This window comes from Euleptes europaea, chromosome 3, assembly GCF_029931775.1.
Source record: "Euleptes europaea isolate rEulEur1 chromosome 3, rEulEur1.hap1, whole genome shotgun sequence".
Classification (NCBI taxonomy): domain Eukaryota; kingdom Metazoa; phylum Chordata; class Lepidosauria; order Squamata; family Sphaerodactylidae; genus Euleptes; species Euleptes europaea.
In genome coordinates, this window is record NC_079314.1 from 97,389,703 (window position 1) to 97,404,060 (window position 14,358).

The window sequence follows — 14,358 nt, forward strand, 5'->3', positions numbered from 1 at the left end:
AAGATCTTGCTTATAACAGCTACTTTCATTTATTTCAATGGACAGTAGCTGAGCTATATGCACCAAGCAATGCATACACAAGTCTTCTTCCTCTATTCAAATGAACGGGCATTCATTTCTATAAGGGATCCCCATGTCTTGGACTGGATCAAGGCAAATATAGTCGTAATTTGCCTTTATTCTCCAATACACTACTGACTAAGAAGCAGAACCAAATTATTTGCCCTAGCAATATTTTTTAAAGGTGCCAAACTGTGTTATGATTTTTTTTCCTACAGGCATGAATAGATCTATGTTTCAAACCCACCTGTAATTCCACTTCCCCCATGAGAGCTTTGGCCTATAAAAGCAATTGGGGGGGGGGCAGTTCAATTGTTAGGCATGTTTGACTCTGGATACTTAGATCTTCTCATGTATTTTTTCTACTTTCACAAACAACCTGTCCAGGTCGCTCCTTAAGTCATCCAATGTGGTCTTCACTGACTGCACATCGTTCTCGTTGGTTTCTATTTTCACAGAGTAAGCAACTAAACTATCCACTGCAGTCCTGAGCATTTTTAAATCAGATTCAGCCTGGTCAACAGAAGACCGTAGATCACCAACAAAACCTTTTAAAGAGGAGAGTTCTTCTAGGCGATCTTTAGATTGCCCCACATCCATCGGAGGCTTCTCTTGGTCCAGCAGAGCGCGAACTTCATTCTGGATTTTATCGAGTGCATCAGCATTGTTTGACAAGTCGCTCACACTTCTCCGTAGTTCATCGACATCATTGAACACTGAGAGCTGAGATTCTCTCAGACTCCTTACAGTATCCGTCAGTGAACGCACATCACTCTCTAAAGCACCACGGAGAGAGCTGATGCCTTCTTCTAAAGCTGCCAACTTAGTATCATACTTGGAGTCAAGAGATGCTATCATTTCTACATGCTGGGCAGTTGGTGAACTCAAAGCCTGGAGGTTCTCTTCTATGGTCCTGAACTTGGAGTCGTATCGTTCACTGTCCTTTTGCAGAGTTTGTAGGATGTCTTCAGGGACTGTAATGCGTTCTTGTACATTAGCAGAGGTTTTAAATTGCAGCAAGTCTTCGCTGAGTCTCTGAAGCTCATCAGGAAGATGTGCAATGGCCTCTTCTGCTTTAAGGACCTTTTCTTCCAAAGCTTGTAAGGAAAGGTGCTCCGTGTCAGCAGCCTCCTTGAACCTGTCATGCTCCCGTTTGAGGTTGACTAGTTCCTTGACTTCGGACAACACATCCGACTCCATTAAATCAATAGTGCTTTGCAAAGACTCTATGACCTTCTCTTTAGCTCTCATGGATGCCTGCATCTCATCAACAACACTTCTCAATGCCTGTAGTTCATGTTTGTATGCCCCCGATTCACCAAGCAAAGCTACGTTTGCTTTTACTTCATTTATTTCCTCTTGGCTCCGTTTCTGGGCACTGGTGAATTCTGCTATGTTGTCGTTTATGGACCTCGTGAGCTCTGTCAGCCTTTCTTCCACGGTGTTTTCGAGTGATGTGAAATCTCGTTCTCTGGCATCTTTCACAACATGGATGCCGTCAGACAGATCTTTTAGGATTTCATTTTGTAGTTTCTGAAGAACCTCGCTGATGCGATTGATCTCGCTCTCCCCCTGTCTAACAGCCTTCTCGGTGATATCTTGTTTTTGTTGAGAATTCTTCAGCGTCAGTTCAAAACCTCCAAATGCAGAGTGAAGAGATTGTATCTAAGAGAGAAACAGGCATATTGATTAAATTTAGATGTTCACTTTGGTGTGGATTACAGGAACAGCGACTATAATCCTGGCTAGAGATTTTAAATCCCAGGAGGGAATTTCGGGGGGGGGGAGTCCCCCCCCCCCCGGATCTCTTTTCAATGTTTCTGGCAGAAAAATTAGGAAATTTGGGGGGAATACTGGGGAAAAAACCTTTTATGATATATTATCACTCAAGAATAAGTGAAATGCTTCTTAAGGAAAGGTTTTCACACTCAAAATGTATAGAATTAAAATGTCTGAGGAAATTTTAGGACACACTTTAAAAAATTATGAAATATTTACATTATTAAAGAGTTAAGTGTTTTCAATGTTATAAAGTTGACCTTAATACCCAAATATGCTGGTAGTCCTATCCACCATATCAGTGTTTCTGTCCAAATAATACACTTTTGTTTACTACTGAATTTGTTTTTCTTACCTCTCAGACAACAAACATTAACATATATGTACAACGCTAGCATAGGGTGCAGCAATGTGCCACTCTTCTCAAGAATTAGGCATATTTACTATATTCCTTACAGAAAAAAAATTATACCTTCCAATTCTATAAATATGCCAAAATAGTACAATTTTAGACCATGCGAGGATAAGATAGAAGAGGTTCAATCTCCAGTATTTGCAGTTAAGAAGAAGAAGAGTTGGTTTTTATATGTCGACTTTTTCTACCACTTAAGGGAGACTCAAACCGGCTTACAATCACTGTCCCTTCCCCTCCCCACAACAGACACCCTGTGAGGTAGGTGAGGCTGAGAGAGCTCTAACAGAGCTGTAACTTGCCCAAGGTCACCCAGCTGGCTTCGTGTGTAGGAGTGGGGAAACAAATCCAGTTCACCAGATTAGCCTCCGCTGCTCATGTGGAGGAGTGGGGAATCAAACCCGGTTCTCCAGATCAGATTCCACTGCTCCAAACCACCACTCTTAACCACTCCACCACGCTGGTTCAAAGAAATGACCCCTCTGCCTGACAGCTTGGACTGTGAACAGTAGTCAGAGCAGGTAGTACTTAGCTAAACAGAGCAACAGCTTGCCTTATTAACGCTTCCTATGTTTCTCTGCACTGACCTGCAGCCCATTTTCGTGTGTGTGTGTGTGTGTGTGTGTGTGTGTGTGTGTGTGTTCAGACTTCATGAGAATCATGGACTTGTCTAGAAACAGCTAAAAGTTTCATTAAGCCAGTTGTGTGTCCCAATGTCTTGATTCCCCACACCCAAAAAGCACATGAAATGTACACAGCTCTATTTATAATACTGTTGATAATGCTTCATAAATAACAAGTATACACCTACAAGCAAAACATCAGTCATAACAGCTGTAACTTTTTAAAAAATGCTAGCATTTAGTGCTTTATACAAGAATACGAAACAGGCTGTGCTCCAGAAAACCTTGAAATCCACATTAATCTAAGCTGCTCTGAGGTGTTGCACATTTTCTCCACAATTACACACACTGGTCTTGAGAAACTGGATGTGCATGGATTCTGGTCAGCCTACTCCTTCATAAGTGAGGCCAAGGTATAACCAAGGAGACATGTATTGTTACCAGAACAGAATGCAGGTTTCCAAACCTTAAAACATTATGCTGGCATGATACTAGACAATAGCCCAAAACATTATGACGGTTACCAGGTTGAGACTTATACAAGTGCATGACTTTGCAAAAGACAGATGTGGAAACATATGTTAAATATCTATCCACTCTCATAAGCCAGCAAAGCATAAAACCATGAGTCAAGGGCATACCTAAGGGCATACAGTTGTGGTAATACCTAAATACAGGGCATAGCTAAATACAGGAGCTGTGGCTCAGTGGTAGAGCATCAGCTTGGAATGCAGAAGGTTCCAGGTTCAATCTCCGACATCTCCAGTTGAAAAGACTAGGTAGGAGGTAATGTGAAAGACCTCTGCCTGAGACCCTGGAGAGCCGCTGCCAGTCTGAGTAGACAATACTGACTGTGATAGACAAGTGGTCTGATTCCGTATAAGGCAGCTTCATGAGTCCTGTCATGTAATACATCTAATTAGAAATCTTAAACTGTCCATGAAACTAACACCACTATGCCAATGAATACCTTTAGAGTCCCATCCTGAAGACCACTTGGTCTACAGCAAGTGAACCAATAGAGCATATCACAGCCCTACAGTTTGACCTACCCACAGTGGGAAAACCTTCACGTTTCCTTTCCCTGTCTTAAAACAGGTGCAAGGTTATACGGAGAAAGGGGACCTGGTGCTGCTCTTACAATCTGAACAAACATACCCTAAGCAGAGGGCACTGGGTGTGCTTAGTTCATACTTGGAAGACCAACAGTACCATTCCCTAGTTCAAGTTAAGCCCCTTGACAGTTGTGCCACACACAAAAAAAAAACCTCGATAGCTTTTGCTGCCAGGTGTGGTCTGTTCTCGGTAGGCTTGTGGGGACAAGTTTGTTCTAGTGCTAGCAACCTACCGCTCGGCTCTACACAGTTTATGGCAAATCTTTCTATACAGGCAGACACGACATGGGAAAATCTCATGGTTCCAGGTCTTGGGTGTGTGTACCAAAATGAATGCTTTGAACTGAAGATAGAGCTAAATGCTCCCATGCAATAGATAAGCAGCCAAACGTGAAAACCTTCAGTGCTTTGCTTCTGTTGCATTTGACTGGACAGCACAGAAGTGTTAATACACAGAAGAAATCCAAGCACAAATATGCCCCTTTTAGCCCACAGAAGTGGCAGGGTTGACCTTTTTTTACCTATGCTACCATCTTATCTTAAAATACTACACTAGCACTGGAGCCCATGAGGTCAAGGGTGGGTTCAGCAGAGTCCCTGGGCCTAGGGCTGTTCCTCTCGGCTCACTAATTAGTTTTTGACACTGGACTGTATCAAAAGTTGGCACAATATAAAACCTCTCAATTAATGCTCAGGCCAGCCAAAAAAAACAATGCCTAGCAAGTGGGTGTCAAACATAAGGCCCAAGGGCAGGATGCAGTCCCTTGAGGCAGCAGAAGCAGCCACACACACACCCCTCTCGACCTGGGCTGGCAAGCCCACTGCGGGCTCACCAGCCAAGGCAGCTACCCCCACTCCCCACCCCAGTCCCAATCTGAGCTGGTGAGTCCTCTGTGGGCTCACCGGTCACCTTCCCCAGTCCCAAGGTGTCAATTATCAAAGACTGTTAAATAAAAGAAAATACTGTAGGAGCATTATCGTTTTAACCATGTTTATATTTTAAGTAAAAATAATATCATTAATTGGCTTTGCCTGTGTCTTCTATAAAGTTTGTATCTCTGATACCTGGCATTAAAGTTTATGGTACACATGGCCCAGCCCAACCAAGTGACATTTATATCATATCTGGCCCTCGTAACAAATGAGTTCGAAACCCCTGGCCTAGCACTTTTACAATGTTCCAAGCACAATAGCCTATTTTGCTACAATCACCATTCAAAACAGCATGTAAAGCGGGTTGGTATTATTATCTTTGTATGTGGGGGGGGACTAATCCAGTGAGAGAGGCTTGCTTTAAGCCACCTACTGAGAGGCAAGATTTGAAAGAGGGGCTTCCTGATTCATAGGTGGGATTCTTAGGTCCAAACTACACGTTACGTCTGAGATTTGTAATTAGTTCGTCATTGTGTTCTTTCTAATCAAAAGGGCCACAGTGGCTAACCATTTTTACAATAATTGTGTTCTGGAGCTGCTACTAGCTGCACTGTGTGCGCATGGGGGGGGAGATACAAAACCAACAGTACTGCCTTTTCCTCCTTCTGCAGCTAATAGAAATAACCCCTCTCAGGAATGACTACAGTGGGGGAGTTGTGTATAATGAAGTTAAAACACACACACACACAAGCTCCATCTCTCTTTTCTATTCACAGAAACTCATTACTGCATTGGCAGGTCTCAGGTCTTCTTTCTGTCCCCACATTACTAAATACTTTGTGAGGGCTGCAACTCCAAAAGATAACTTTAGGCAGCATGATGTGCCTCCCATCTGTATCTTGAAAGCCTTTTGCAAATATTGAACTACACTGCCAAGATAGTAAATACTGAACTACACTGCCAAGATTGTAAATACTGAACTACACTGCCAAGAGTCCATCTGGTCTAAGGAAGCCAACAGGCCTACATAATTGCTGCTTCACATCTTACTATCTTCTCTCCCAGCTCAAACTTGGTGGGAACGGATTGGGCAGGTTATAAAAAACCACCTCACCCATCACTGAGCTGCAATTCCAACTATTTAAAAATGAACAACTTTTTAAAAAGGAGACAAATGTAAGTTAACAAATATGCATGCAGTGCCTTAAAAATAAGAAAGGGGGCATTCCTCTTAAAATATTGTGGGGGACTGTGTAAAAAGGTGAGTGAGGCAACTGGCTGACCCAGTACTTGACCTGCTAGATCTGTCATTTACCTTCCAAAATCAGGAAGAAGCTAAACTCACCAGGTTGGAGAAGAATGCCCTGAAACTCGTAGTGTGTTTGACTGGCCCATCTATACACCTCCGAACAACTGTGTCATAAGCTTTTCTGGCTAAAGCCCACTGGGTCAGGTGTAGAAAGGAGGGTCTGAAAACTAAGAGAGGGTATATTTGAGTCTTCTAAGACACCACGGCCCTGACCTGGATGGCCCAGGCTAGCCTGATCTTGTCAGATTTCAGAAGCTGAGCAGGGTCGGCCCTGGTTAGTATTTGGACGGGAGACCACCAAGGAATACCAGGGTTGCTGTGCAGAGGAAGGCACTGACAAACCACCTCTGTTAGTCTCTTGCCATAAAACCCCCCCTAAAAAGGGGTCACCATAAGTTGGCTGCGACTTGAAGGCACTTTACACACACAAGACACCACGACTTGGGGGGGGGGATGCTTTTACTGCAACAACTGCACCTCTGGAGTTTGAATTTCAGCATTCTTTCCCGCAGCTTCCAGGCGAACTTCCACTTGAACCCCAACACCCCAAATTCTTTCTTATTCTCCTAATATGTGGAGAAGGAGCCGTGCAGTCTCTGTGTTAGGTTAATAACTGCCCCACCCCCAGTGGATGGATAAATCGAGGAGGGCCCCAGGAAGAAAGAAAGGCAGAAATGGTTCTGGCCCGATTCGCACAGAGCAAGAATTCCCCTCCAAAGAAAGAGAAGCGGGCAAGCCTTAACTTTAAACCAGCCAAAGTTAAAACAGAAGTCGAGTAACAACTTTAAAGATCTGAAGAAGTGAGCTGTGGCTCACGAAAGCTCACACCCTGCCAGAAAATATTTTTGTTAGTCTTGAAGGTGCTACTGGACTCTTGCCCTTTTCTACTGTCTGAAGAAGTGAGCTGTGGCTCACGAAAGCTCATACCCTACCAGAAAATATTTTTGTTAGTCTTTAAGGTGCTACTGGACTCTTGCTCTTTTCTACTGTCTGAAGAAGTGAGCTGTGGCTCACGAAAGCTCATACCCTGCCAGAAAATATTTTTGTTAGTCTTGAACGTGCTACTGCACTCTTGCCCTTTTCTACTATCTGAAGAAGTGAGCTGTGGCTCACGAAAGCTCATACCCTACCAGAAAATATTTTTGTTAGTCTTGAAGGTGCTACTGGACTCTTGCTCTTTTCTACTGTCTGAAGAAGTGAGCTGTGGCTCACGAAAGCTCATACCCTACCAGAAAATATTTTTGTTAGTCTTGAAGGTGCTACTGGACTCTTGCTCTTTTCTACTACTGCAGACAGACTAACACGGCTACCCACTGTGAACTAACTTTAAAGATATCGTTCATCGCAACACACGCTTTTGCAAACCAATGCTCGCTTCCTCCAACACACGGAGCATCCATTTTTAAAAGCAGCGAAATTCATATTTAAAAGTTAAACCGGGAGAGAGAAAAGCCTTTTCTGCCGCTTGCGCTCCTGAGTAGAAGTTTAGCTGCTTTGCCGGACAGTCCATGCATCAAGCTGAGTTCTGCCGTGCGGATAATTGCGCCAGAAGAAACGTTTCCGGTCTTGCAAGTGGCATTTATTTCCCTGGTGTAAACTCACACACACCCCTTCCCCCGGAATTTCCAGCCACGCAGCTTCCCAGCGCGAGCCCACGACGCCGCGCATTTCCAGCCACGAAAGCGTCTTTCTTAAAAATGGGAGATTCCCATCATACTTCGCCCTCCCCCCCCCTTCCAGGTCAATTATGCACGGGAGGTTTTGCCTGGGATTTGCTCCTCTCTAGATGCACATTTTCCCCATCCGAATTCTCGAAACTCTGCATGGGGGGAGGGCTTATTTTCGAGTTTGGGGAATCTGGGTGGGGAAAACGTGCATCCAGAGAGGGGCAAAACCGCCCGTGCAGAAACGGCCCGAGACAAGCTGGCCGTCGCCTTCCCCAGAGGCCTCGCCCGGCAAGACCCGCACTCGCTCGCCCAGGCCATTCGCGCGCGGGAGGTTTTGCTTTGGGCTTGCCGCCCTCCAGATGCACATTTCCCCCCCATCCAAATCCTCAAAACTCTGCAAGGGGGCTTACTGTTGTGTTTGGACGGGGGGAAACGCGCACGTGCGGAGCGGCAAGCCCAAAGCAAAACATCCCGGGCATAAAGACCCCCCCCCTTTTAAAAGAGCGAAGGTTTTTTTTCTTTCCCCCCCCCCACGCGCGCTCACCTGTAGCTCCACGCCCTGCAAGGCGCGGGCCAGCTCCTCCCGCTGCCTCGCGAAGCCTTCTTGCCGCAGGCCGATGTGGCTCACTTCTTCCCACAGGCGGTGGGCCCCCCAGCCGGAAAGGCCGGCCACGGCCAGGAGGGCCAGGTAAAAGAGGCCGCTGAAGAGCCTGCCGAGGCTCAGGGCGGAGGAGGAGGAGGGCTTCCCCGCGCCAGAGGCGCTCACCTTGGCGCCTTTGGACGGAGCCGGGCTCTGCTGCGGGGGCCTCTTGGCCACGTCGTCGGGGAGGCTGCAATGGGCTCCCTTCTCGGACGGAGAGGAGCCGCCGCCGCCTTTATTGCTCCTTTGTTTGGCCGAAGACATGCTGGCTTGCAGGGGGGGGGGGAGACTCGGGCGCTTCCCCAGAAGAGGGGCGACGGAGGCCTCCGAGAGCTGCTAGCGGGGGGGAGCCGAGCTTCGGCGCGCCTCCCCATTCAATTTAGGCATCGAGATTGCAGGGAGAGGAAGGCTGGGGGGGGGGGGGGATTCGCTGCATCCCCGCCCAGCACCCGCCTCCCCAGCTCCGTAACGCTCCAGCGGGCTGCCACGCAGACTAGCCCGAGGCGGGAGGGCGCGAAAGGGATTTGCTCCGTTTCCGGGAGCCTTGCAGTCTTGCAGGCCTCTGCTGCGCCCGGGACGTGGCGACTCCCTGCTCCTGGCGACGGCACGACCAGATTGAAATCTGTTTTGCAAATAATAATAATAAAGGCCTGAAATCTACTGGAACTCTTTTCTGCAGCCTTGCACAAGGCTGTTTTTTTTTTTTTACAAGCCGATCCAATGCGCGCTTATTCCGAAATCTTGCAGAATTCAAAGCAACGTCCAGGAAAACGTGCAGGAATTGCAGACGATCCGATACGTGGCTACTTGGAAGTAAGCCCACTTTATTCAACGGAGTTTACTTCCAAGTACGAGCGCATAGAATTGAAGATGTGCGGCCAGGTCCTGTGCCTGTCTGCTCGGAAGTGCTCCAGGGAGTTCAATGGCGCTTTCTCTTTGACCAGGGCGGATGATCCAGGAGCAAGCCCCGTTATTCTAGCTAGGCATGAACGTGTGTAATACTAGGTCATCGTAATCATTCCGTGGAACTGGAAACCCTTTCGTTTCAAAAGGGTATTGCTAACGCCCATAAAATGAAGGCCAGATTTTCAGTCCCGGCCTCTGACAAAGTCTTACCCCATTTTTAATCTTAATTTGGTTCATAGATTTCTATCGTTACTATCTTTGCTATATTTACTATACTTTATAATAAAAATAATTAGTCCTTAGTTAACAAACTTGTGCTCTCCTTACTAGTAATTAAATCGTACATATCTATGTTAGTCTATCGTTTAGTATAAAACCGCTCTAGCCTGAAAACTGAATGCATTTACAAATTCTCTATTACTGATATCTCTTCTGCTACCATTTTTTACTCCATTATATGCATAATTCAATCATGGAAATCTATCAAACTTTTGTCTTATTCTTAATACGTTAGATTTCTACTAGTCGTGCAACTGTTAAAAGACTCATAAACCTGGGTGAGAAGCCATTATGGGGAACCTAATCAATCCATTCCAGTTTGTTGTGTTAGCCAACACGCTGTAGTGGATTGGAATTCAAATCCTTGCTGAGCTCACAGGGTCTTTGTGTGAGTAAAACAGGATAAGCCTATTCACACTCCCTTGGGGGGGCAGACAACTATCTGAGGCTCCTGTCATTTGTGCCTGCAGGTCCTCAGAATAAGGTGAGATACAAATGAGTTAAACAGGAAGAGTCCGTTTGTGGTAATTGGTTGATAATAAGGTGAAATTAACTCAATACATTGCCTCAGTTCCAAAACTGTCTCATAAGGTTGGTGCAAACATGGATAGTGACATTCCTGTGAGACAGTGTGCTAAAGAAATCTGTGAAAAGCATGTTTGTAAAAAGTTCCCAGTGAGCTCAAACTTCCTCAGCCTTCTCTTGACCATGTTGGGTGGGATTTATTGCCAAGGAAAACAGAACTGCGGTCTCCACTGCGCAACTGTTGATAAAGTAGCAGCTTCTACATGCAGTGCATGTACTAAAATGTTTTGCACGTTCCAGTTTGGCGCTCTCATTAGATTGTTACAAAAAGTTAGAGATGTTATCTATATCTCTAATTCCCAAGTCTGCCCCCTGCCTGCGGATACTTAAATGCACAGATAGGAGGCAGATTGACTGCCCCCCCAACAGGTTTTTCTGCAGACTCAGGGGACCCCCTGGGTCTACAGAAAAATCTGAATTAAAAATAAAAAACACCAGGGGCTTTAAATCCCCCCCCCCAAAAGGGTTCTCTGCACACGCACAGAGAACACACCTACCATTGGTGGCTGCCAGCATCCCCTGGCCCAGAGGCAGTTGCTCTGGACTGGTGGGATGCTGACAGCCGCCTAGAGATCGGGACGGGGGGGCTGCCTCAGTGGGCTCAGTAATAGGGGGAAGGAATCCCCCTGCGAGTTTTGTGGATCCCCACTTGTCTAAACTTGTGGAGTTGGTGATGCTGCCCAACTCAAATGCCAAGAGCAGTGTCACCCAGCATTCTATTCAGTATACTGGAATGGAATTTTCAAATGAGCATGCATAATATTTTAGCTAATATCACTCAAGGTAGCATCTAACTTGTAAGCAAACTGACCATAGTTACATTAGCTACTTCAGTACTCATTGTGGTTCCAAAAGTGTTGCCGGCTATTTTAGGAACTGTCCACAAAATCACATTTTTCAGCTTCTTCATTGAGAGCCAGCGGGGTACAGTGGTTAAGAGCAGTGGACTCTAATCTGGAAGTTTGATTCCCCGCTCCCCCACATGAGCTGCAGACTCTAATCTGGTGAACCGGGTTGGTTTCCCCACTCCTAAACATGAAGCCAGCTGGGTGTCCTTGGGCTAGTCTTAGAGTTCTCTCAGCCTCACCTACCTCGCAAGGTGTCTGTTGTGGGGAGAGGAAGGGAACTTACCACTTCAGGTGGCTCTGGCCAAGGCACATGCATCTTTCATTCTGTACGACAGAGCATGCTACTGCAAACACTTGACTTTGATGATGATGTGTGTTTAATACAATGAAATTGCATAGCTGTAACATGAAATAAACAAGTGGCTGAAGGAGGTCAGGGTCCCAAGTTTCATCTTTTTCACACTGCCATGGTATACATTTTTGTGTAAATTAGAATAAGAATGTATGTTATGAGGTCTCTTATCAGTGCCATCCTAACTTTTACTCCTTTGCATTCAAATGAGATCTACCACTATTGCCTATTATATTAGGTTCTGTGGAACACAGACAGGACTATGCTGCTGCAGTCATCTTGTTTGTCAGCTTCCTAGAGGCACCTGGTTGGCTGCTGTGTGAACAGACTGCTAGACCTGATGGGCCTTGGTCTAATCCAGCATGGCGTTTCTTATATTCACTTGCTGAGTTTATTGAACTCTGAAGCAATAATATGAAATTATGTTGTTCCACTTTTTTCCTCTGTACCTTTAAAAACTAGGTGGCAGGTAGAAATTCCACAGGTGCAGCATCTCCCATTACTGTGTTTAATAGGGTTGCCAGCTCTAGGTTGGGAAATACCTGGAGATTTTGGGAGTGGAGCCTGGGGAGGGTGGGGTTTGGGGAGGGGAGGGACCTCAGCAAGGTACAAGGCCGTAGAGTCTACCTACCAAAGGAACCATTTTCTCCAGGGGAACGGATCTCTGTCATCTGGAGACCAGTTATAATTCCAGGAGATTTCCAGCCACCACCTGGAGGTTAGTAGTCAAAATTCGGCTGCAAGTGCTACTCGGGAGTTTAGAATTCAAGGTGCAAGCACCAGCAAAAGTAAACCTAAAATAAGGTAACTACAATACAAAACTGCTCTTAAAATGTATATTACAGGTAATTACTAACAGGCACAACCTTGGTTGAGCAAACAGGAAATTTACAAAAGGTTCAAAGTATAATTCCATTTCATATGAAACTTTTTCAAGCTCTTAGTCCTTCCGTGCTAAGTTCATTCAATATATATATGAAGGAGTGTGCCTTCCTTGTATACATGGACGGCAAAGTAAGACGTCTCACTTTGCCGTCCATGTATACAAGGAAGGCACACTCCTTCATATATTGAATGAACTTAGCCCGGAAGGACTAAGAGCTTGAAAAAGTTTCATATGTAATGGAATTATACCAGATTTCCATTGCACCACGTCTTGTCTCCGTTGCTTGAATTTTGCAATCTACATGCATAGACTTGAAATTATGATATACATTGAGCACTTTTGCCTATATTTATCTTTGTGTAAAGCTTGTATGCTGTTATATTGAATTCACTTTGAACCTTTTGTAACTTTCCTGTTTGCTCAACCAACGTTGTTCCTGTTAGTAATTACCTTTAATATACTTTTTAAGAGCAATTTTGTATTGTAGTTACCTTATTTTAGGTTTACTTTTGCTGGTGCTTGCACCTTGAATTCTAAACCACCTGGAGGTTGGCAACCCTAGTCGTTTCATTACAGTACAGTTCTATTTTCCTGTGCAAAAAGCCCTCTTGAATAATTCCATTTGGCATCGTCTGTGGAAAGCCAGGAGAATGGGAGCCTTCTTAACCTTGACAGGGAGGCCATTCCATAAGGTCAGGACCACAACAGTCTATAGTATAAAATAGATATGTGGGTTAGAAGATGACAGCTAACAGGTTCTTTTCCAGTATTTGGATACAGATAGTGGTTAGATGCCCCCTTATTACTTTCAAGGCCAAATCTAGTTTTCAAAACACTGGATGAGCACAAACCCTATTGAAATACATTCTGTCATTCTAAGCACACACTTCCTTGAGAGTAAATGCCACAAAACAAAATGGGAATAGCCTCCAAGTAAATATGCACAGGATTGGGTTATATGGTTACAACTCTGTACATTTACTAGAAAAATAAGTCTCACTGAACTTCAGGCTCAGTAGTAGAGCATCTGCTTGGCATACAGAAGGTCTGGTGATCTGCTGCTGAATACTGATCAAAAGAGAAAGGCCATATGTACTGTATCAGGTTTCGCAATAACTGAAGTGAAGAAAGAGTGTAATTCTAAAAAGACTTAGGAATGCTAATAACATCGTTTGGCATCCTGTCTTCCTGGTAAGTGGAATTCTATGCTCATGACTCAGGATTGCTTTTAACAAGCCAAAGGGTCATCAGAGCATCAAACATATGTTGGTTACATAACACAGTCCCTTTGTGCATTCTAGATTTAGACTGCTTTGCATTGTATAATTCCTAACTATATACTCAAAAGGTGTATGTATTTCATGTTGAATATCAAAAGCAAGACCTTCTCACACTAGTGTACCTTAACATCATGACCTATTGCAATATATGGTACTCCAACCACACTGTGAAAATGGCCTCACTAGAAGGAAAACCAGGTAATGTTCAACTATTTGGGGGAAGGTAATTTGTTTTTGAAAGGTAGGAAATACGGTTGCCAGGTCCTCTACCCACTGGTGGGGGTAGGGTTGCCAAATCCAGCTTTGGAAACTCCTGGAGATTTAGAGATGCAGCCTGGGGTGGACAGGGACTTCAGTGGGGTACAATGCCATGGAGACCACCCTCCAAAGTATCCATTTTCTCCAGAGGAACTGATCTCTGTAGTCTGGAGATGAGCTGTAATTCTGGGGGATCCTCAGGTTCAACCTGGAGGCTGGCATCCCTAGCAGAAATGTGAGCTCTGACTGAGAAAAGCTCATGCTGGAACCCACGTTGTTTGCCTTTAAGGTGCCACTAGACTTCTGCTTTATTTTGTTACAATAGAGGAGTACCCCTCAGGAGAATTATTGGTAGTTGTCAGGAGAACATCTCCATGTATCATTTCCATATAAAACTTCCTTCCAGCATGGCCTTTCTTATGTTAGTATGTTTTTTGCATTTTCCCTCTATGTAGTTATTTTTCACATTCTTCTCTCTCCCCCCCC

At 44.9% G+C, this 14,358-nt stretch overlaps 1 protein-coding gene across 1 annotated transcript; it reads right to left on the bottom strand.

Moving 5' to 3' along the window:
* Positions 1–371: 371 nt before the first annotated feature.
* CKAP4 (cytoskeleton associated protein 4) lies at positions 372–8,742 on the bottom strand. The gene is made up of 2 exons (XM_056846770.1): positions 8,383–8,742; positions 372–1,725 (listed from the first exon to the last, which is right to left on the bottom strand). Exons 1-2 carry the CDS (start codon positions 8,740–8,742, stop codon positions 400–402), a joined length of 1,686 nt encoding a protein of 561 aa, XP_056702748.1. The 3' UTR covers positions 372–399.
* Positions 8,743–14,358: the final 5,616 nt, after the last annotated feature.